The 25,459-nt window shown below is 37.7% G+C and overlaps 1 protein-coding gene across 2 annotated transcripts in view; it reads right to left on the bottom strand.

Moving 5' to 3' along the window:
- fubp3 (far upstream element (FUSE) binding protein 3) overlaps nt 1–25,459 on the bottom strand; it is a 31,163-nt gene that overhangs the window by 4,474 nt on the left and 1,230 nt on the right. For both annotated transcript variants that reach the window (XM_079257255.1, XM_079257256.1), the window contains exons 2-12: nt 13,275–13,386; nt 11,588–11,621; nt 11,036–11,085; nt 10,826–10,897; nt 8,849–8,906; nt 8,502–8,664; nt 3,895–3,993; nt 3,616–3,720; nt 3,409–3,511; nt 3,018–3,118; nt 2,651–2,780 (exon numbers count right to left, since the gene is read on the bottom strand). In XM_079257255.1, coding sequence (XP_079113381.1) covers nt 2,651–2,780; nt 3,018–3,118; nt 3,409–3,511; nt 3,616–3,720; nt 3,895–3,993; nt 8,502–8,664; nt 8,849–8,906; nt 10,826–10,897; nt 11,036–11,085; nt 11,588–11,621; nt 13,275–13,386 — 1,027 coding nt within the window. The remainder of the gene's footprint in view (nt 1–2,650; nt 2,781–3,017; nt 3,119–3,408; nt 3,512–3,615; nt 3,721–3,894; nt 3,994–8,501; nt 8,665–8,848; nt 8,907–10,825; nt 10,898–11,035; nt 11,086–11,587; nt 11,622–13,274; nt 13,387–25,459) is intronic.

The raw sequence follows: 25,459 nt of genomic DNA, 5'->3' as shown, positions 1-25,459 counted from the left end.
ACAGACTAGAATGCAGCATCTCAATGTCTCACCTAACCAAATTCACATGTGGAAACCGTGTCTCAGCAGTCATTTACCATTCTCTCGGAACATCCATGCAAATCAGAAAACAAAAGACGACGTCTCCTGCACGCCACCCCCTGCTGGGCATCAGATGCCAGCTTCCCGACGTGTGGGGAGAGCAATTACACCAGCAGGGAGAGTTGGAACATAACTGGCAGGAGAAAAGGGACGAAATTGAAGCGTATCCTCCTTCTGGGATATCGTTTGTCTCTTTTACCCTTTTCATTCTTGACTCTGTGTTGTCCTCTGTTATGAGAGGGACTGGGAGAGAGGGTGCTTCCCGGGGAGGAATGGAGGGAGACACTGGGGCTGTCCCAACATCAATTACACATTTGTTCACATGTGGTTGACACTCGGATGACCCTGGCTGACCCCCAAAAGAAAACGCTCATCAGAAACCTCTCCTCCTCCGGTAGCCTATTCCTCACTGCCAACAGACTGCGTATGGGCCATTAACCCATTGTCAACCAAATTAAACTTCTGCCTTAATGAAGCCGTTATGATCTCTTCTGGTCAGACAGCAGAGAGCAATGAAGACCCCAGCTATTCATTTCATGGACTGGGCTGTAGTGAGAACAGATAATACTGCCTTTATTAATGAGACTGGTTTAGTGCGCTGGAGAAAAGGAGGGGATACAAAAGTGCAACTGGTGACAGCATTCAGCGCACAGCCGAGGGACTGGTTAGCTGCTGGCCAGGGAAATAACACTCAAGGCATTAAGGGACCATAACGCCAGCAGAATCTGTAACATGGAATTTCTAATCCACCCACAGATTTATGTGAAGCTATTCTGACATTTTCTACAATATTTGTGCACAAAATGGAACAAACAAGTTAAAAAGTAAGGATTCGGCTCTTATGTCATCTGTTTTGATGCTGTTAAAACAGCTGTTCTTGGCTCAGTTTTGGTGCCAATTTTATTTTTCAGAAATAAAACACATCTAAAGAACACACAAACATAAAAAAAAGCTGAAGGAAAAAAAAAAGGAAAAAAAAAGCTATTTATGTTTATGCTTTATTTATATGTGCGTTTTGTATTATAGACAAAAACTCTCCATGTGTCAAAACAAACTTTTAGAAGGTAGTTTGTGTAATTCTTAAATTTAATATAAAATAAACAGTTCTTTTAAAAGAACATTCAATTCACCACAGAATGCACATTAAAGTAAAACAGACTAAAAAAACAATTTCTCAGCCTAATGTCATAAATAAATCCCCTCAGACACATGTTTTGACGGTATTTCCCAGTCTCTTCTCACAGCTGCCCATCAGTGAAACTTTGACCATTTGAAATGTTTGTCACTCGGTGTGGAGCTTCAGCTCTGGCTTGGACAAACTCCCACCTGCTCCATGTGAGATTAAAGTAAAATGGAAACCCAGTGGACCGACCTCAGGTTGATACATTTCAGGTCAAAACTCTGGCATATAACTGCAGGATGCTTGTTAGGCTTGTAAGAAAGTCAAAGTAGGTTGGCGGGGGGACTTGATTCATGAAGCTCTGTGTGACTGAGTATATATGTGTGTGGGGGGTCAAAACAGAGGGGCAACCGGCTGCATATGGCATCGTAAAGATATTAATCACCGCACTCTTTAAGGGATTGCTGACAGCACCGAGACCCACCGCCATCTCCACCATATTGGTCCACTTCATATGCTAATGCAGAGAGAGGGGGACGCAACGCCCAGGTTTATTTGTTTCCCTCGCCCCACTACATGCACAAAAGCCACTTGACATTTCTATTGCCATGTTTTTATCTTAGGTAAAGAGGCCCCCTTCGATCCACCCACTGCTGCACACACGCACACACACTAAGCCAACATGCATGCCATCATACCACACACACACACACACACACACACACACACACACACACACACACACACACACACACACACACACACACACACACACACACACACACACACACACACACACACACACACACACACACACACACACACACACACACACACACACACACACACACACACAGCTCCTTCCAAGGCAATGGTCAATGACTTTTAAATAGCTGCCAATAGAGTGGGCATGAATAGCCAATAAGCTAATTCCTCCTATTCATTCCCTCGCTGCACTCTATTGGACTGAAAGACCATCATTAGATGCCAGGCAGCCTTCCACATGATTGAGGGCTGTTATTATGCACCTTTAACAATTAATGTCACATTACACACATTATCCCCGTCATTAAGCCCTTAGTGAAGCCAATGAATGCCACTTGTGCTGTATACATGAGCCGTGGAGGAAGAAAAGGAGGGTGGTCAGAAACCCCCCTCTTCTCATCAGTTTCACTTAGTGGCACAACACCAACAGAGCAGCAAGTTATTAAAAGAGAAATGGCAATCTAGCGAGTCAGGTTCACTTTTAATAAGAATGTTTGTTTTGATCAATTGTGTATCGTTTGTCTAAAACAGCGAGCAGTGTCATTATGCAGCACAAGTTGGGAGAAGACCCCACAGTGAGCACATTTCAAGCAGATCTTTCAGAGCAGCTTTAGTCTTTATACAACCACAAACACTGACATTTGTGCATCAGCTAACATAGTGAAGTGAAAGCATGTTTCTTACCTTTTCCAATCACCAGTCCACACTTATCAGCTGGTACTGCATAAGTAACTTCCTGCAGCCCTCCAGGTCCCCCTATGTTACAGTCACCTCGCCCTCGACGCCCCATTACCCCGCCGAATCCATCTCTCTCCTATCAGGAGGGAAATTAAAGCAAAATTAATTTGTATTTTTTTTTGGACATAAACGATTCCACAGACAGCCTGAAGTTTGCATGTGCTCCCCCTAAATCACTAATATCCAACATTAGTGCCAAATTGTTGTGGGCTTGATTTCCTTCTTTGGCCTGAATTATCTTTAAAAATGATTACAAATAACAGCGTGGACTATTGCTTTGTTTCCATCTAAACACACCAGCAAAAGCATATACCTGAGCGGTCTGAACCAGTTCGTTGATGAGGTGGACTGCATGGTGGCAGTGGTCAGGCAGGCCCATCACTTGAGCAACACGGTCTGGGCTGACTCCATCATCTACACCAAACCAAACACGAACAAACAAACTTTGAATATATTGCCAAAAAAAAAAAAAAAAAACTTCAAAGAACTATTTCTTATCGTAAAACCTGGCTGCATTTTTTTTTTTTTTTTTTTTTTTTTTTAAATATGAAAACTGAAATTGAGCAACCAGATTAAGGTCTTAAATTGAAACTGTGGAAATGGATTTAGCAAAATGTCCAACTTAAAACCAGTTGGTACAGATACACGATTTAAACAAATAACCCTACAACTTCTTTAGTGGATTGTATGCATTGATATCTTACCTTGTTTGAACTGGATTCTCACACCTGCATCATTCTGAATCTTCTTGATCATCTCTCCGTTCCTGCCAATGATGATGCCGACCGCAAACCTGGGCACAACCACCTGGAGAATGACAACACACACAATAAGACAGGACACAATACAATTTTTCCACTCAATTAATGGTAAGAAACTTTGATTTAAAAAGTAGAGGAATGGGATCTTACATCCAGACTGCTACCGCTCATCTTAGATCCAAAGTCTGTTCTGCCAGTCCTAAAGTCTCCCTGGTCTTTGTCCCGAATGAGCTTCACCACAAGTTCACGGGCTTGCTACAAAGAAAATTGATTGACATACCAAGATCATCAACCTAAAAAAGCTGCATGAGACAAAGCTGAAGACAAGCTGAAAGACTCGAAACATCTCAGTTTACAGCGATGGTGCACTCTGGAAAACAGCGAGTAAAGAGTAGAGAAAACAACACATCGTATCCTTCTGGGACTGACCTGCACTTTGTGGGGATCCCCAGTGATTCTCAGGGGCTTGTCTGCTCCAGTAGGCATGGGGTCATCCTGAATCATGATCATTTGCACCCCTGTTCTCTCCTGCAAGGGTACAATAAGATGCAGAAAGCATCAGTTACCTGGGGCTCAAAACACTATTCACTCCAAGGACAGAAATAGTGCCAGAGGCGTACTCTGCACAAAATACCACCCACACAAAGCAAGAGGTGAACATGTGTTGATCATGACAAGTGATATTGTAATAAAGTGTATGCTCTTTTAAAGTAGTTCAATGGTTCTGCAATCCCCATGTTAAGAAAATACACTGGTAAAAAAAAAACAAAAAAAAAAAAACATCCAACAGGAAGCCATTGTCTTGAACAAGAGCTCTACAATGTTGTTGCAACCACAGCGTAGAACATGAGGGACAGAAGGCAGTCTTTGTTGCGTTTTGTGATGCATTTTATAGCTGAGCCAGAACCAAACATGAACTCAGCAGTCTGACTCAGAAACTCAGACGTTTTTCAAGGAAATCCAGTTACAGTGATCAGCAGCTGAATGTTTTTCTGCAGAACAGAATACTTTCTAGCTGCAGTACATGGCTTTGTTGGCACAGATATTAAAGAGCAGTGGCTAGTGTGATTTTTATCCACTGAATCTGACTTAGACTGCCGCAGAACTGGGAAACAGAATGAGAACTGTGGATTATGTTTCACATATATAGTGGGACTCCAAAGTTTGGGCACCCCTGGTAAAAATTTATTTTAATGTGTCGAAAAGAAGCTAACAAAAGATGGAACATCTCTAAAAGGTGTCAAGTTACAGATTAGACATTCTTATAACATGTCAAAAAATGTTTGATCTTATTTCCATCATTTTAACTTTTAAAATAAAACAAAAAATGGCCTCTGCAAAAGTTTGGGCACCCTGCATAGTTAGTACCTTCTATTCCCCCCTTTGGCAAGTATGACAGCTTGTAAACACTTTTCATAGCCAGCCAAGTCTTTCGAATCTTGTTTGAGGTATCTTCACCCATTCTTTCTTGCAAAAGTCTTCCAGATCTTTGAGATTTCTGGGCCATCTGTGACGCACTGCTCTTTTAAGGTCTATCCATAGACTTTCAATTATGTTGAGGTCAGGAGATTGTGAAGGCCATAGCAAAACCTTCAGTTCATGCCTCTTGATGTAATCCACCCTGGATTTTGAGGTGTTTTTAGGATCATTATCCATTTGTAGAAGCCATCCTCTCTTTAACTGCAGCTTTTTCACAAATGACATTAGGTTAGCACCCAAAATTTCCTCAAATCCCATTGAATCCATTTTTTGTTCTACTCGCGACATGTTCCCTGTGCCACTGGCTGCAATACAACCCCAAAGCATGATTGATCCACCCCCATGCTCAACAGTAGGATAGAGGTTCTTTTCATTAAATTGTGTGCCCTTTCTTCTCCAAACGTACCTGTGCTCATTCCGGCCAAAAAGTTAAATTTCAACCTCATCAATCCACAGAACTTGTTTCCAAAATGCATCAGGCTTGTCTATATGTTCCTTTGCAAACTTCAAATGCTGATTTTTGTGATGAGGATGTAAAAGAAGTTTCCTTCTGATGACTCTTCCATGAAGGCCATATTTGTACAAGTACCTCTTTATAGTGGAATAGTGCATCATGACTCCAGTATCAGCCAGATCTTCCTGGAGGGATCATGCAGTCAAACTTGGGTTTTGACTTGCTTTTCTTACAATCTTGCGAGCTGTTCTGTCTGATATTTTTCTTGGTCTTCCAGATTTTGCTTTAACTTACTCTGTTCCCAATGACCACCATTTCTTGATTACATTCCGAACAGAGGATATTAGGATCTGAAAACACTTTGCTATTTTCTTACACCCTTCTCCTGCTTTGTGAGCATCAACTATTTTCAGTTTCAGTGTTCTTGACAGCTGCTTAGAGGAACCCATGGTGCCGATTGTTGAGGCAAGGTCAGATGAGTCTGAGCAATTAAAACCTTTGAGATTGACATAACCTGGTCTTTCCGGACACTAACTGTAAACAATCCAGGACACTGTGAGGTCTCAGTTGTCAAATTGGGGGCGTACAAGGTACTAACTTTGCAGGGTGCCCAAACTTTTACAGACGCCATCTTTTGTTTTCTGTTATTTAGAAGGTTTAAATTATGGAAATAAGATGTAACTTTTTTTTGACATGTTATAAGAATGTCTAAACTGTACTTTGATGCCTTTTCGAGATTTTCCATCTTTTTAAAGCTCCTTATTTGCATATTAAAATAAAATTTTACCAGGGGTGCCCAAACTTTGGAGCCCCACTGTATTTCAATGTAATAATGTTTTAAAGGTAACATGAAGTACATCAAGCCTAGTGAGTATTTGGTATGAGAATACTGCATTGAAAATAAGTTGTATGATATCTTTCCTCTCTGTGTGGCCCTGCAATGGACTGGCGAGCTGTCCAGGGTGTACCCTGCCTGTCGCCCAAAGCCAGCTGGGATAAGCTCCAGCTTCCCCGCGACCCTGAATTGGATTAAGCGGTTTAGAAAATGAATGAATGAATATCTTTCCTTGTTCCATTAGAAACAAGAAAAGCACTCAGAGCACAAACCTCCACCAAGCACAATGTTAAAGAATCCTTTAAAGGTGAAGTATGTATGATTTAATATTTTCAAAATAAATTAACTAAAAAAATAACTACAATAATTAGTTTTTTGTTTTTTTTTTAAACATGTAGGTTCCAGTCTGTCCATATTTGATGTGTTATTAAATTACAAGTTTTATTCATGTTCAAAAAACTATCTAATTATGATTGTAGTTATTTTATTAGTTAATTTATTTTAAAAATATTGAAAATCTTACATACTCCACCTTTAAAAAAATTCCTGGATCCAAATGATGATCTAGTTCACCACCAAAATTTAATCAGTTCTTCCTTTTCACATTTCCAACGCCCCCTGAAAAATTTCCTGAAAATCCGGCCATAACTTTTTGAGTTATCTTGAACAGACTAACAGATAAATGATCTGTTTTAAGAACAGGTTCTTGACAGTAAACCTGCCGTAGAAAACCTTTCTAGTGAGGCCTCAATCATCAAATCTAAAATTTATCTATATAGCTCTTTTTATACTAAAGAAGAATGCAAAGTGATTAAATATCAGATTAAAAATATGCATGCCTACATATTCCCAAACGTGTAACCAATCCAAATTAAAAACACACACCTAATTAAGGCTGGGCGATATGGCCAAAATCTCATTTCCCAATATAGCTCATTCTTAATCTCCATAACGACATAAAATTGTGTGTGTAATTTTGTGTCAGGCATCAGTTATTTGTCAGATGTGCTTCGCAACGGCAGCAGTGATCTTCTTCCATCAGCGGGAACTGTGGTCATTTGACGTTTCACAGGTAAATACCTGTTGCAGCGTTTGTGTCTGGAGTTTATTATGAGCACTTTTCGCGCTTTTGCTCGTCGACTATTCTTTATTCTGTATTCTTTATCCTGATTATTGCGCAAGTGATATAACGAGTTAGTTGTGTCGGAGTTCGTTGTTGGGACTGTGAGCTAGTCTGTTGTCGGTTCCATGTTGGTCTTTTTTATATCCAAACCACATCCATGAGACAGAAATTTCCCCTCTTTTTTTAACAAGCTCATCAGTTTTGGTGCATTGACAAGCATCTGCTACAGTCTTTCTTCATGTTTGTTTATTTCTTGCAGTGTGCATGCCGTAAAGTGCATCTTGATGTAAAATGCTGGCACCTTATCAGGGCGTAAACGATAGAGCCTCATATGAAACGACAGACATTTTCCATCGTCCAAACAATATATATTGTCACACAGCCCCGCCCTACACCCAACCATTCCTGATTTCACACAAATTCAGACAAATCATAAAAAAAACCAAAAAAAAAAAAAAACCCTCCAATCACATTTACACGAACAAATTTTTTTTCCTAAGATCAGGCTTGACATTGCTGTGAGGAAGTCATATCTTGGGGTAACCATCCACACAGAGGGCCCTCCTATCCAAGACAACTTCTTTTATCCTCCACTAGTCTAGTTTCTCGAAACCTGAGAAAGGACCTACACATTATGAAGAAAGATGCCACGTTTTCAGTTAATAGCTTGGAAATCACCTTACTTTTGTTTTTTTTTTAGCTCTCTTATCTTTGGCATTTTCAGAAACTGAAACTGGCAATTACAGAAGTGGGGACAGATTCATGTCTTGTGACATGCGGCAAATCACAGAGATGCAATTATAAACTGGGACTTTGTCAAATTATCCTTGTAATGTCAAACTAGGTTTATCCCCCAAGTCTGATGTCCTTTTATGCTTGAATGATTCATTGGCAAGAGCTAAGTGGCTTGATAAACCATAAAAGACATTCCTCAAAGTAGTCAGGACTGGACTAAAATGAGTGGAAAAGCAGTCAATTTCCAAAGAAAAAAAATCAGAAAAGCCTGTAGAAAACCCGAAGAACTCGTGCGAAGACTAACAAGAGTCTTGCTATTTGGAATGGACGGCTCAGGACGTTTGTTATGTACTGTAAATAATCTTAGTAAACTTAATGTGCAGCACAATGAATGGGGCCAACAAACACACCTGCAGCTGTTTAATAGTCTCTCCTCCCTTGCCGATGACTAAGCCAACTTTGTTGGCAGGGATAAGGATCTGCTGGATAGAACTGTTGCCATCCATGTCGTTGTGGAAGCCTGGACCATACCGACACTGCTCCACTATCTCACTCAGCAGCCTTTTTGCCTGCCTGTGGGGCAGAGCAAATACCAACAAAGGCATTTGTCATCACATTTATACAAAATGTAGTTTTGCATGGTCTGATCAGGAGCATAGGTGATCAGATGTATTAATTTTGTGTTCCACGTCAATAGGATGCACTTTTCTTATGATTTCTGCAGTTACAAGAAATCTGTTAAAGGGTTAAGACTTACTCGATACTCTCTGGGCTGCCAGTCAGTGTGCAAGGTCTGTCCAACATACCTCCGCTGTCTGCCAGGGGAAATGAAAAAGAAAAAAAAAAAAAAAAGATTACTTAAAAGGCATGCAACAAGCATTTACAAAGTTTCAAGTACACAACTACATCTGTAAAAGTTGTCAACATTCAACTCTTAGAGGTGGAAGTTCCAAAGAAATGAATGAAATAACTCATATATGGTGGTGGTTACAGAACCATTTATCTAAAGATATGAAGCAAGAATCTGTTTTTCTTACTAAATCAGACCCTTAAGTTAACTTTATGTCATACTGTAATTATGCTTAGAGTTGGACCAACACAATCCATTATCGGTTTCTGCCTCTGATAGATGAGATTAATGGATTGGATATCAGCCTGAATTCCCTGATCTACCTTATCAATTCATGGAGGGAGCCTTTGTGGTCCTGTGTTTACAAATTGTAAGTATCATGCGGGTTTAAGCCAGAAAATGTATGTCGATGTAGAACATATTTCCATTATATCTCATTCTAACATATAATTAAATATACGCATTTAGTTAGTAGTCAGAGCTTCTAGTTCTGAGCGTTATTTACACGTGCACTGACAAGTCTAACGGGATATGTCACAAATTGGATAGCCTATATTTTAGTCTGGAAAGATTTAAAAAAAATAAAAATAAAAGCAAGATGACAACTTGAGATATGCTTACAGCCAAGGTTCACAGGGTAAAATGCTGTTCAACTAAGAAAGGAAGAGAAAATAGTGCAACAGATACAAGCTGAAGCTTTCCATTGGTGTGGTAAACGTCCAGCAGGCGAGGTGAAAACTGAAGGGATTAGCACACAGAAAAGTTCCTGAAATTCCTCCTTCTGGCCAGTCAGTCTATCTGACAATGATTGTTCTGGAAAAGTCTGCTTGTCAAAATGCTGTAATCCTGCATGAAGAACTTGCATGAAGTAGGTGAAGGAACAGGTTGAAACCTCCAGCTCAGGTTATTCTGCTCATTGCTGCAGCTTGTTGAGTATGACCAATTTCACAGTGCAGCGTTAGCAATGTTTTCACCAACACACAGACACCTGCGCGGCATTTTAAACATTTGAAACTAGACAGACAGTCTCGTTTGTAAGATCTTCAAACTGAACTGAAAGTTCATGTGAATCGGCGCCATCAAGACATCCTGACGAGATTGAACAGCAGCTTCTATTAAGTCCTCTTAAACAGTAATGAGTCCTCTGCACCAATACTGCAGAACACAATCTGTCAGCGAAGCAGTCAGACAACCTTGTGTTCCCAGATTATTCACATAGATCCTGTTTCCCTTTCAACACATTCACTTGGACCGTAAATATTATAAAAGCAGTAGTTACTGCTAAATTACAACCACCTTTGTTTTTATGAAGCATCTACAGACAATGTCTTCAATTTACTTTTTTTTTTGTCATCTTCAAATTTATTCATACCCTCCTATTGAAAGAAAAAACAGCTGTCAGTGAAATAATTAGAATAAGAAATATGAATTTAAAAAAAATCTATGAAAATCACAACACTGGTATTGAATTGTGGTTCAATAGGTATTAAAACCAATCCAATAAACTTGATAAAGTAATGTAGTTTATGTTACTCAATCCTTCCTTTAAAGTTATTACTGCCATTAAATATTATTTGTAACTTTCAGCCAGACTTTGGTTTGGTTAACATTCTTTGCATGAAAACAAACCCTTAAGCTATGACTGCACTTGCAGGCAACAACTTTTTAATTCATTTGTCTGTCTCCACTAATTTATTTTCCCATTTGTGTAAGTTTGTGCTGCGATTACTTGCAAACTTAAAGGGTTTGGGTAACAAACTGTTGTTTTGTACAGTCTGAAACCTATACTACGGTTTCATTTGAAGCAGATTAAAAATATATAAAAGGAAATATAGAACAACAAACACGTTTACTGAACCAGTGTTTTCATCTGTTTGAACCTACCTGAAGCAATCTGGATCTTACAACCGGATTCCTGCTGAATTCTTGAGATCTGCTCTCCTCCTTTTCCAATGACTACGAAGAGGGGAAAAGTTATTTTATAAATCAATTTCAAATTGAGACAGATGCCTCAAGCAGTGACCTGAAAACCGTGCAGTCAATACTGATGATTGCACGTTAATACTGACAGTAATGAACTGGAAGGGTACTTACTGAAGCCCACCATCTTGTCAGGCACTTTGAAGTCTTCTGTTGTAAGAGCCCTGTGAGGAACAGACAGATGGAAAAAATCTGAGCAAGAATATTGATTCCATTATGTTTTGGGCAATATGTTGAATATTTTATTAATTCTTTATCCTATTAAATATATTTTTAAAAATAGTAATAGTAATAAAAATCCCATCTTTTTTTTTTTTTTTTTTTTTTTTTTTTTTTAGGTATTATGACTACTTCTATCTTAGAAAGGTATTTTCCTTATCACCTATGGTAAAATACTAAAAAGATTTCAAATATTAAGACTTGCTCCATCATATCAAATTGGCACATTTAAAATGAAATAAATAAAAATAGCTGTTTAACTTAATTTAGTTACTGCTCAAAAAAAAACAACCAAAAAAACCAAACAAACCTTGTAGGAAAAAAAGGATTTAAAAACATTAAAAATGCAGGGAAAAAAAGCAGTCAATAAATCAACCGTTAAAATTCATATTTTGGCACAAGAAATTATATATCCAATGAATCATAATGACAGTATTTGCTGCTTACCTTTGATGTACCATTGCACTGAGATGGTTTCCCACTAAGAAAAAGAAACAGGAGGGAAAACCAAACCAATAAATGTGCGTAATAATCAAACATCATGTCAACAAATCTATAATATTTTAAACACATGCTTAAATGACAGCTAGCAAAGCATCAAAGTGAGAAGGAGTGCACTGGTGCCGGAAGGGATGGGAGCAGATGGGTATGAAGCCGCCAATCTTTCATGTCCGTGGCTGACCCACCGCGGGGAGCTTTCACCAGCATGGAAATCAGGTCTGCAAGAGCATGACTGAGCATTTCAATTAGACCCGCTCAGATAGACAGACATCAGCCGGGTCAGTGACTGCTGGCCACTGGTTGAATTTTGACAGGTAGCACCATGCAAGAGTCCTGCAGGGTCACTGGAAGATGTGCTGCCATGGACGTGAACACCTGAATTGATAACTTGTGGGTTCAATCAATTTCATGGTTGATTGCACTGGTTTCATGCCTTCTGGAAAAGACCTAGGATTAATGTTTGAGAATGGAACAGCAAAAAAAAAAGGTAAGGGTGCCAAACCATTTTGATAAAGTGGAAACAAAAAGTGATTATTTGTATACGTATGTGATAATTCTGAAAGACAACAACTGTACTATATAGATACTACTTTTGACATCTCTGCCACACTGTGACAACCTTGACCAAGAAAACTGAGGACAAAATGTTCCAAACAATAACTGTTGATAAAAGAAAAATAAAGAAAACTGGAAATGTGTACAATTTTCCTATCCGTGCATTCAAGGCTAAACTATCACACAAACAACTGTGACAAGATAAGAGGAGGACAGGGTAAATGACTAGTGTTTCCACTCCGTGGATCTGAAATGGATCAAATCTTTATTCAGAGTGCAAGGCACAGAAAAAAATAGGACATTCTTTCCACTACACTGCAGCCTCAGATACTAAATACTCAAACAGTGTGGCTCTCACCTCACAGATTACAGTGTAGCTCAAACATGCACTATTAGCTTTACAATATCAAGACAATCAAACAACAAATAACTCAAAACATCAAAATGCTCCATCAGACAGATTTCAGACATCAGATCAAGTTTTTGTCTAAGCCCTAATGTCAATCAGGACCAAATACCTTTGGTACGACATTAGATCAAGACTAACAACTACAATCACAGAGAGTGCAGACTTCTGGTAAAACCACTGTCAATTTTTAATTTATTTTTTTTGCTGGTGATTGTGAGCAGTATTTTTTTTTTTTTTTTTTTTTTTTAAATTACTTCCAACAAGGCAGAGGTCATATATGTGGCAGCACTGGTCTGTCTACATGTCCATCCACCAGCAACATAATAAAAAAAAAAGTTCAAATAGAAAAATTATCACCATCTTCTCACAGTGAACAATCCTGGATCCAGGTGGAGATCCAAATCACCTCCAAAATATAATCACTTGTTCTCTTTTCCATTTCTGAGATTTCCTGAAGATGTTGTCAAAATCCATCAATAACTTTTTCTGATTAGGTTGCTGACAGACAGACAAACTGATACATGACCTCCGCCTAGGCAGAGGTAAATAATCTGCAGCTGAAACTTTCCGTATTATGTGAAACGATCATTAGCCTGAGGTCACATCATCCAAACACTCGTTTCTGGAAACTCAGTTGAACTGGATTTTCTTTTCCTACTGAAGACTCACCTCCATTGTCTAGAGAGCGTTTCTGGCCTCCGAAGCCATAGAGGGAGGGGTCTATGACCGGAGATGAACTGTTCAAGTTGGGCATCTGGTCTCCTCCCATCTTGGCAGCCATCTGGAAACAACACAGTAGGACAGATGGAATAAAAGGTTAATTCCACTTCTTTTATGATTTATTTGCTTTGAAATCTCTTATAATTTCTTTGTTTCTTTATAAATTCTGTAAAGAAGTGACATGCATTGGAGTTCTAACCAAGTAAACTAATAGAACTGAAACTTTTCAAGCTACAACAGATTTGGTATTAAGTTCCCTCCGAAGGCTTCTCTTCTCTTTTTTTACGCTGCCCACTCAACCTGCTAACGCCTTTAGCATGCCTTTTGCATGCAGCGGAAACATGTTCAATTGGTCAAATGACTGAGATTAAGTGTGTAATTTTCAGCTCCTGTCTGACAACATTCATTGGAAGGAACACAACTCCCAGACGCATTTTTTTTTTTTTTTTTTAAACAGAGGATGCAGAGATCCGGGCTGCAATAATAGCAACAGCTGAGAAAGGTTTTTTTCTGTAAAGCAACACTTGTTTGACAATGAAACTCTCAGTGAGGCTCTGAGAGTCAGACAAAGAAACTGCATTGATCAACTTTTGCCAGGCAATGTGACAGCTGGTAGCTCTTTTAGTCCCACTGCACTGCCATTTAGAATAATAAAATAGCCTAAATGCCTTAAAAATTGTGCTTTAAAAAATGGATTCAAGCCTGCAGGACAGTCTAATACATCTTCATGCTGTCATACCATAATGTTGTTATAAACCTTTCCGGCTAGAGACTGTTGCGCTTTTATTTTGCTTCAATATCAGTGCTCAAAAATACCTCTGCATTGCTTGTAAACAGCTCCCACAAAAAAACAAGCCCAGTTTTGCCTTTCATTGCCATAACAGGACAGTGCTAAAAATAAAGAACAACTTAACCCATAGGTGGCTCCTTGTTTGTTTTTTCTCAGACACAGCAAGCATTAATTAACTTTTGTGAAGAACGTACGCTTTTTAAAATGGATCTGTGGAAAGCTGCCACAGAATATTTAACAGGTAAAACTTTTGTCCTCAAATGCAACACTTCTGTTACATTTCCAGGTTTATTATAAAAATTAGTTGTCTGAAATTGGGCCTTCTTTGGTCAAGTTAACATTAAAACAATTAGCATGTAATTAATGTCCTGCGTAAGCTTTCACAGGCACAGTGTTAAAGCTTTTTGGCGGACTGCATTTCTGTCTACTCCGCATAGACTTTGCGATGCGATGCAGCTGTGCAAGTTTGCAGATAAACAGCAGCAACTGTATGGGGCTGTGTGGCTAAAAACTACCCATTTTTGATGTAACTCTGGGCCATCAAGGAAGGGAGTAACAGGTTAACCAGCAGAGAGAGCAAAAGCAAGTCGAAATAGCAGAAATCGCCAATGCCATTGTTAGTCAGCTGATTGAGCGAAGCGAGCGTGATGCATCAAAACAGAAGCTGAAGGTGGGTCAGAGCTTCATTTGACTCATGAATTAGCCAAAAACAGTTGCAGGAGAGTGAACATGTCTTACTGGACATTAAATCCCTATTTATATCAATAGGTCGGGGTCTGTATGGGTTGGATGAACTAAGTAATATAACCAGTGTTAAAGCATCCTAGTATAACAATTACAACTGTTCATCTTGACTGTTCTGACAAAGCGTAAAATAGAATATAATTCTAGGGTTGGATGAGATAGAAAGAAAGCATATAGATAAAAAAATTCATGTTGATCAATATCTATAAATTCTAAACACATTTAAAAAGATCATTTAAGTGCAGCCCTGGCCATTTTATGCCATTTCATAACAGCGTTGTGCATCTTCACTGGTCTTATGATTCGATTATGATTATCTTGTCTTTGATTCAATGATGCATCACTATGTGCTGCATCCTCACTTTTGTTACTGCACATATCTGCTTTCTTCCTCAATACAGGCAGTCAGAAAATGATTAACTCCCTGTGTATTTCTAATGATATCAGAAATTAATCGTAATGTCCAGATATTTACTGTGATCATAATCATGTCAACAATTATGTTATTTTCAACTTCATTATTTAACTTTATTGTTTTACTGCCAGAAAATCAATGAAAAGCAGCTCCCTAATTGGGAGGTTTCTTGCAGTGTGCAAGTGTGTTTTGTCCATTCAGACTGTCCATAGTCAGTTTAGTTGTAATATAGAGGACGTTTATATGTTTTTCACGTTATCTTTTCTGTCCAGAAAAGGTTTTCCTGCAAGTATTCAAGACTATTTGTAATTGAACACAGATAATACTATTGAGGTAAACAGTTGTTGATTGAAAAAGTTGTTTTTATCTTTTTAGTTCATTCGCGCATGCTAACCTCTAGCCTACCAAAGGTATTTTTCTATGACGTTATCCTAAAGCTAGCATATGGCTTTTTCATACATTTTGATGTGCAGCGTGACGTGATATCGTTTCACCGAGAATGTTTGTATTTCCAGTAAGAAATGTGCATTTTATGTATACACGCTTAGTTTTACAGTTTTAATGATCAAAGTTTAAAAATGATTTGGCCTCAAATCTTTCTTGAAAAACTTGTTTATCTGGAGACCTGTTGCAGCAGGCTGGATCACGCCACAAAAATGCAAGCTGTGACTGAAACAGAATATTAAACTTATTATTCATATATTATTATAATCAATTGTTTTGTTGCTGCATCAACGCAGAATTGTCCATGCCCACATCTCGGTGCAGCATTAAAAACAGTATTGCTGACAGAGCATATCTGAGTCCACCTTTGTGATTGGTTGGGACAAATTAATGAATTTAGTATCAAGCTCTATGATTGGCTACAAGGAAAAAGGAAGGGAAACTGTTTTACTAGTGAACCCACCCCCCCACTTTTTTTTTTTTTTTTTTTTTTTTTTTTTTTTTTTTTTTTAAATCGCACTTGTCTCTCAATCAATATAGATAGATAATTATCATTTAGCCCTGTAAATATAATTGTGGAGACAGCAACTGGTGATTATGTTATGTCAATGCAATGATGCTTCCAACCAAACAGTTTGTGCGTTTTAGCTAACGCAGATGAAAACAACCAAAAAACAAACTGTAGACATGAATAAAATTTTATGCCCAGGTTAGCTTTTGAAACCTCACCATTAAAGCACATTATACACACTCCTAAGTAAGAAATTAAGCTTAGCATTTAACTATAAGTCATTCCAGAGGCTTCCGACGAGCTTTTCAAGATGGCGGACTAACTTTCTTCCTATCCCAGTCAGAAAGAAAGAAAACTCAACCTAATTCAAGAAAATAGTTCTTCCAGTACTTAAATTGGACTGTAATGGGAGGAACTAAGAAAAACAAAAAGCCAGGGGCCGCCAAAGGTGGAAAGGAAGCAAAAGACAACCAAGAAAACGACATTGAAGACTAGGCTACCAGCGTGGAACTAACAGAAGAGGAGAGCGAGCTAACAACTGCTAAAGCTATCCTCTCGCTTTCTAACAACATTGCTGAAATGAAGGACGAATTAAAACAAGAACTTGCTAGCCTGAAATCCGACATGAACCCGAAACTACAGAATTTGACCGCAGATGTACGAAACCAAGGCACAAGGTTAACAGAGGCTGAACAGCGAGTGTCCGAGCTGGAAACCGTGAATGCTGGTTTGCGGGATGCGCTCCGCCATTGTCTAACCCAGCAGAAAACTCTCCAAGCAAAGATGACTGATTTCGAAGGCAGATCTCGCCGGAATAATATTCGAATATATGGGATCAGAGAAGGCGTCGAGAATAATGACATGATGGCATTCATCACTCACTTTTTGAGAAGAGAGTTCTCACTGGGAGATGATGTGAAACTGCAGATTCAACGTGTTCACCGCTCGTTAGGGCCGACTCCCCGAGGACAGCCAGCAAGATTTATACTTGTCAACTTTCAGAGGTTTGATATCAAGGAAAAAATCATCAAAATGGCATGGGCGAAGAAGATTGTGGTTGACGACAAGGTGGTCACGTTTGCCAATGATATGCCAACGGAGGTCTATAACAAGTTGAAAGAATACAAGGAAATTAAGAGGATCCTCAAAGAAGCAAAGATTCGATTCCAAACAACGTACCCTGCACGAACGAGGATTCATTGGGACGACGGACCGCGTTTGAACAGGAATGCAATGGAGGTGGCGGGGTAAATGAGGAGGAGAGGCTATTCTGTGGAAGGACCACGAGCAGCCGCTGAGGAAGATTGGGACAGGATTTTTACTAGCACTGGGAAAAGATCAGCAATACACGCTCCGAGCGGGTACGTGAGAGGCTGCGAGGATTTCCGCGTGAGCAAGTTTAAACTTGAACTTTTACTGGACAATGGGATCTATGTAAGTACAGACTTAACTAGATTTTGTATGGTTTGGTGATCTGCACTGAAGTTTTTTTTTTTGCACTAACAGTTTCAAAGACTCATTATTTCACCTCATATTTATTTTAATTTCAAAAGGTATTGTATTTATTTTTGCATTTGGTTGTAGCTCTATTTACATCCCTGGCTTATTAATGATTCTGACTGGGATAAGGTACATTTTTGTTTTTCCTTATTATTAGCTCAAGAAGAAGGACTCTGCTTAATACAGAGAAGGAGCTCCTGCCTCGAGTGGGATTTTTTCTCCTACACTGGGATCTTTTAGTATGTAGGGAAACAGAGCCTGGCCGTGCCCTGAAGGTGGAAGTTCACCTTTGTTCTGTTTGGTTTTGTTGTTTTTTTTGTTGTGTTAGTTCTAAGTTTGTTCTTACAGTCTGCATTTGTAATCTGAAAATTCGTAATGAATACTGACAAATATAGAATAGCCACATGGAATGTAAATGGTCTCAATGTTGTTAAGAGTAGGGTAATGTCTTGGGTAAAGAAGGAAAAAATAAAAATAATGTTTCTCCAGGAAACTCATTTATCTAATAGTGAACATGAAAAATTAAAGACTTTTGGTTATAAAAATACTTTTTATAGCTCTTTTAAGACAGGACATAAAAGAGTCGCCGCAGTTCTGATACATAACTCCGTGCATTTTGAATGCATTAAAGCAAATAAAGGATAGTGAAGGCAGATATATCCTAATACAATGTAAAATAGATGGTCAACCTACAACTCTTATTTCTGTTTATCTACCCCCAGATTATAGTTCCAAAATTGAGAAAAAGTTTATCGAAATAATTGCATCAGAAACAACTGGAATTTTAATATGTGCAGGTGATTTAAATACAATAATGCACAAGACTGATACATCCAATAACAAAAGATTACTGACTCCACAGGGCAAAAAGTTAAAACAAGGCTTGATTGAGTTGGGTTTGCTTGACGTTTGGCGAGAGATATATCCAACCGATAGGGATTACACATATTTTTCTTCGCCTCACAAGGTATACTCAAGAATCGACTTCTTTGTTATGTTAACAACTGATAGACATAGAATATCAAGTTGTGAAATTGGTTCTAAAGGATTGTCCGACCAGTCACCGATATACTTAACACTACATCTTGGAGCGAGACCAAAAAGGACAGAGGCTAAATACTAGCCTACTAAATAACAAGAAACTCAGTGATATCAAAACAGAGATCCAAAACTATCTTGAGTGGAATGATAATGGTGAAGTTAACCCTACCATTCTTTGGGATACTTTGAAAGCAGTTATAAGGGGGAAATTAATATCACAAGGTACCGCAATTAAGAAAGAAAAGGAAAGACGATTGAAAGAGTTGGATGAAATGTTGAAAGATTTAGAAAAAAAGCATATTAGAACCCCTAAAGAAGACATCTTGAAAGAAATTCAAAAAATAAGAAAACAAATCGTGGATTTATACAAAGAAGAAGAAGATAAGAAATACAAATTTTTTAAACAATCTTATTATGAAACTGGGCCAAAAGCTACAAAATTGCTCGCTCGTAAAATTCGACAAAGACAAATTCTACAATCGGTCTGTTCAGTTGTTAATCCAAAAACAGGATCCCTTGAAAATTACTTAGAAAAAATCGATAACGCTTTTCAGACATATTATGAAACGTTATATGCACAGCCTAAACAAGCAAATGTTGTGGATATAAAAGGATTCCTTCATTTGTTAGATTTACCAACAATAGGAAAACAACAAAACGAGATTCTAAACAAACAAATTGACAAGAAAGAACTGGAACTAGCTTTAAAGAAGTTAATAAATAACAAAACACCAGGCACAGATGGCCTACCAGCAGAGTGGTACAAGGCATTTGAAGACCTGCTTACACCAGTTCTTCTAAAATCTTTGAACTGGACATTAAAAAAACAATTGTACGCCGCCATCCTGGTCAGAAGCTATTATAACAATAATACCAAAGGAAGGAAAGGATAAAACATTGTGTAGTTCCTACAGGCCAATCTCAATATTAAACCAGGATTATAAGCTTTATGCGTCTATCTTGTCAAATAGGTTAAACACTTTTATCACAGATTTAATTGATGAAGACCAGACAGGCTTTGTCGCTGGTCGACAAACCCAAGATAATATAAGACGTTCACTCCATATAATTAACAATATTAAGACAAATAAACATAAAGCAACATTGATAAGCTTAGATGCTGAAAGGGCGTTTGACTGCGTAAATTGGGAGTACTTGTTTTTAGTGTTAAAAAGACTTGGTTTTCGGATATCTCAATTAATACTATTCGGACTTTATATCAATCTCCAACAGCAAGAATTAAAATAAACGGGCGCTTGACTAATCGCATAAAGCTAGAGAGATCAACGCGACAAGGATGCCCCTTATCACCAACGTTATTTGCATTGTACATCGAGCCATGAGCTCAAGCAATAAGGGAAAATCAAAATATCCAAGGAATTACTATCAATTCAAGGGTACATAAAGTCGCACTGTACGCGGATGACATTCTTGTATATATCACCAACCCAGATCAATCCATACCAGCACTTTTAGGGTTACTTGAAATATTTGGCTCTTTTTCAGGCTACAGATTAAACCTAAGCAAAACACAAGTTATGGGCTTTAACTTTAATCCACCTGAAGAACTTAGAGAGAAATTACCCTCCAATTGGTCCCAGAAAGCAATAAAATATTTAGGTGTGTGGCTGACATATTCTGCTAATGATCTATACAAAAAAAATTATGAACCAGTGAACAAAAATATTCAGCAAAATCATACTAAGTGGACAACTAATATACTTAACTTTAATTCAAGAATTGAAATTATAAAGATGCCTATACTGCCCAGATTACTTGTTCATGTCACTTCCTGTTAAAATCCCAACATCCCAATTTCAAGAGTGGGATAAACAAATTTCCCGATTTATTTGGAGAGGGAAAAAACCCTGCATCAAATACAAAACATTGTTAATCAATAAAGAAAAGGGGGGTCTATCCTTACCCAATCTCCGCGATTACTATTTAGCAGCCCAACTCAAAGCTATAACCCAGTGGTGTGATAACACATGTGGGACAAGGTGGAGGGAAATGGAAATTTGTTGCGGAATTGTCCCAATCCAAACGTTAATAGGAGATAGAAAACTTGTGACTAGAACTCAAAAAGACATTACTCCAATTGCATTTTTCACTTTATCACTATGGTTTCAAGTTTTGAAAGAACTTAAAATAATGAATCAGATTACAATTCTTAGATGGGTAGCATTTGATTCAGATTTTAAACCAAATCAAATTGATTCAGTATTTAAATATTGGATACAGAATGGTATGACAGCTTATTGCAAATTTCTGGAAAAAGACTCATTACCAAGCTTCCAGTCATGTCAGAGGAAATATAACTTAGAACAAAATGATTACTTTAGATATTTACAGTTAAAGCAATATATATCCTCAAAGATCCTAAAGGTTAGGACCCCAGAGCTTAATAAATTAGTTATTCTGATCTCACAAGCGTACAATAAGGGTTGTAAGTCAATTATTTCTAAGCTATATAAAACTATTCAAAACAGCAGAGGGAATTCAACAGATTATATTAAGAAAAGTTGGGAGAAATAAATAAATATGGATATATCAACAGAACAATGGGACAATGTGTGTGAGAATGCATGCTCTACTTCCTGCTCAGCCATTTGGCGAGAATTCAGTTGGAAAAATTTAGTACCTTATTTCATAACACCTAAACAGCAAGAAAGCCTAAACACCGGCAGCTCTTCATGTTGGAGGGGCTGTGGAGTGGACGGAGCACATCACACACATTTTTTGGTCGTGTGTAAAAATAAGATCCTTTTGGTTACAGGTAGGAAGCAAAATAGACCAGATATTAGGTTTTAAAATTCCCCAAACATTCATGACACTTTACCTTGGAGATCTCCCCACAGACTTAGTTGAAAATGATAAATATCTATTAAAAATTCTTCTTGCCATAACAAAAAAAACCAATCACACGAAAATGGCTTCAAGTGGACCCACCATGTATCAAGGACTGGTTGGACCTAGTTGAAGAAACTCATAACCTGGAAAGACTAACATTTATGCTGAGACTACAACCTGGACTCTATTTCTCAAGATGGGGCAAATGGACAAATCAAATTCAAAGTGAATAGGGGGAAAAACAAACCAAGTAAACACACACACACACACACACAAAAAAAAGGATATTGTTCCCCAACTTTTTTTGTAATATTTGTATTATGACATTTATTTTTTTGTTGCCAAGCTTATATTGTGCAAATTGTATCGACTGTACCTGTTATTGTTTATGTAAAAAAAAAAAAGATTCAATAAAAATTATTAAAAAATAAAAAAAATTAGTCATTCCAATGGGAGAACAAAGTTACAAGAAAGGTTTAGTAAAAGTTTTAAAAAAAAAAGAAAAAAAAAAAAGAAAAAGTTTTCAACCAAAGAAGGATCACGGCTCAAAATACTTCTGCAAATCTTAAGTGTTTGATTTGCTTGCAGTGATGAAAAAAGTGTTCAACCCTCGACATCAAACTGCAAAAAGAGTAGTTATTTGTATAACAGCCTCGCTGTAAATACATCATCTTTCAAAATGAATCACTTGCCAATCTCACGTAAATTCTCACATTCTGCAGAGATGGCCACTTAAAGTGTTCTTCGTGAGAGCTGAAACTGGATTTTCTATTCAGCCTTAATCTGCCACCTCTTCCATACAAAAGTATTCAATTTCAGAAAATTACACTAAATTGACATGTGTGCCTGACTGGGGTTTTTTTTTTTTTCCACAATATGAAAATATGCTCATGGAAATTAGAGTCTCCCATCACCTTCAGGGATGATTATCTACTTCAGAGCACAGCAGTGGAAATGAGAGGGCTGCAATGGAAGCATAAAAGGAAGCAGGTGTGGGTTTGATGCTGCCACACAATCTTTGCAACCTTGCACACATCAGGAACAAGTAAAAAACTGTAGTTGAAGTCAAAACTCATGGAAATATTTGAACTTCCCAGATTTTTTTTGCTACCACAACACATATCTCTTTTAACACCTGATAAATTTCCCTTAATTCCAAACTTATGGCTGTTCAACATTGTGGTTTGGAGAATACATTTGTTGAGATTTTTTTTTATTTTTAAAATTGTTATTAAAATCAATTTTCAAGTCAATGTGAAGAGTGTTGCTACATCAAATTAAACTGTGTTGCAAAACAAACAGGCTGAAGCAGCTCTGAGAAATACTGGTTTCATTTCAAAAGATCTTCTATTCATCCATTTAAGTCCCACATATTCACAAGGCATGTTTTAACTTACGCAAAGGTTGTGCCTTTTAAATATGTATGTAAGGAAGTGATTTTACCAGACACAAGAAACATGTCATCCATGCAGAACCTGCCAACTTATAAGCAGGGGCCATCTGGCAACAATTCAAATGTATATTTTTAGAGAAAAGGTTAATAAAATCCCAATAACATTTATCTAATTTATATCAGAGGTAAAGGGAATTTGGCTGCTTATAAACTGTAAAAACTCAAACACTGTCTGGAAAAAAGGTGAAGACTGATGTGTTTTAATTGTTTTGCTGCGAACAAACTAAAAACAAGCTGGAAATGCTAGTGTGGATGCATCCTTTTGTTTGGGCTCAAATCTTTTAACAACATTTAATCTGTCATTGCTGCAGTAGATAACTGGCAGTTATCAAGTCTGAAACTATATTATGTGGCAAAATGTTCATCAACAGCATAGCAATCCACTGGGGCCACTATGACAATAAGTAAACATGCAGGTTTATTGAGGGGAAAAAAATCATTTTTTTGTCTGACCTTAAGACTTAAAAACTTTTAGTCAATGTCAGATTTATTTTTAAATCTCACAAATACAACAGAATTAAAGGGTTTTCCAATAATTTCCCTAAGCATTTTCTCATTGATTTTAGAGGGTCAAGGTTAATGATTAATGTTTAGGATCAAGATGGGTAAGTAGTGACAATGGCTAATAAGCTAAAATTATGCAAAATTAAATTAGCCTAACAATTAATTTAATGGATCTTAGTACAATTATGTGCTTTGCTACTATGGGAGGATATCTGTCAAATAAAAACAGAGCACTTAATTTAAAATGTAATGGCAAGCAATTTTGTGTGGGTACAAGATTTAAATGTCAGCCAGTATCTGTGACTGCAAGGAGAAGCAGGTAACAGCTACAAGTGTGCATTTGCGGTCATAAACAGCACACACACGCCAACCTAAGTATAAAGCACCATTAGAACATGGACTCCACTTCTCAAATCTCTCGTTTGCCACATTGATGTCATATGATATACTCAGGTTAACAGGACAACTTCTCTTTTCTGCAAAGTATGCATTGCCACTCAAGTTATTGAAGGGTGAGAGCAAATTAACTGATTATACCTCTGTAAACTTCTGTAAACAGAAATAGATTTTTACAGGCAAAAATGTATGATTTGCTTTGTTGTTTCTGTTTGACTAAACGCCAGTGGGTAAGGCTGTCTGCACTTAATGGCACAGGAGCAAAACCAATGCCTACCATTGAAATTTTCAGTCTACTTCCAGTTACTGCGAATTTCAGCCTTGCCAATTCGAGATTCCAATTACTACTCAATCAAAATCAATATTTAACATCTGATTAATTTTTTTCAAAGTTCATATATAGTACCGGTGTTTAAATTATATGGTAAAGGGAATGTAGCGCATTGAATGAAGACACCAATTGACTTATTACAACCATTTGTTTAGCTGTAAAGTGTGATTCTGTCAGAATCACAATTATTATAACAAGGATTTAGTGTTAAAAAAACTAACAGCTAGATAGGATGGTGCAAGAATGGGGGCTTCTTATGCTTGTATATTATTGCTGGTAAAGTCCACTAGCCATAAATGTTATCAGGTAGTATAATTACTCTGCCAGTCTGAAGGAGTCCAATACACCATTGTTGGACTGACTGAATACAGTCCAAATATTTGTAACCACCCAGACTGAGCATCCTGATTCCACCTGGGCCTGGATCTGCGTTCACATTAAAACATACCAGACGCAAAAAAGGTGGAACAGAAGAACAAAGAGACATGCCAATCCATGGGAAACACTGACAGAGCTGACTTAAAGTAGCATGTGTAAAAATAGACACACACCTGTAGAGTCCCAAATGGTTTCTACACAGAAATGAAGAACCCAGTGTAAATAAGTGAGTGAGGGGTACTACAAGATATTGCGGAGAACTGGGCGGGATGGTGGGGATGTCAGAAACATAAGACCCTAAGGCTATTAAACATATTTGCCCAGCAAGGGTTTTATATCAGTGCAAGTCTATGTGATTAATATAATTTCACAGTTTCAGAAATATTGAATTTCTGATGGGATTTGGGGTGTGTGTGAGCATATTCAATCTTTTTTTTAGTCAACACAGGTGAAAGCAGGAAAAATGTATAGATATTTATCCATTTTGACTAACTTCTGTCCTGGAAATTTATTGGAGTTGACTTACTCTTCTTTGTTTAAGGTTAGCAAACCTGTTACTGTTGCAGCATTATTCTATAACATAAACACACAGAGGCTTGACTGATGCAAACTTGAAGGCACAAGTGTCAGGTCAGGTCACCCTCAGGTTAAAGGAAAGTGACAAAACTAAATCCAAGTAAAGAAAAGGATGACATGTGACTTGTATTGGACATCACAAAAAATATGTACCCTGTGTATGTGCACTGAATCTGATAACCTATAATCCACTCCCATACA

This window comes from Telmatherina bonti (genome assembly GCF_933228915.1).
Source record: "Telmatherina bonti genome assembly, chromosome: 17".
NCBI lineage: Eukaryota > Metazoa > Chordata > Actinopteri > Atheriniformes > Telmatherinidae > Telmatherina > Telmatherina bonti.
The sequence above is the reverse complement of the archived record's forward strand: the minus strand, read 5'-3'. Positions and strand labels throughout refer to the sequence as shown.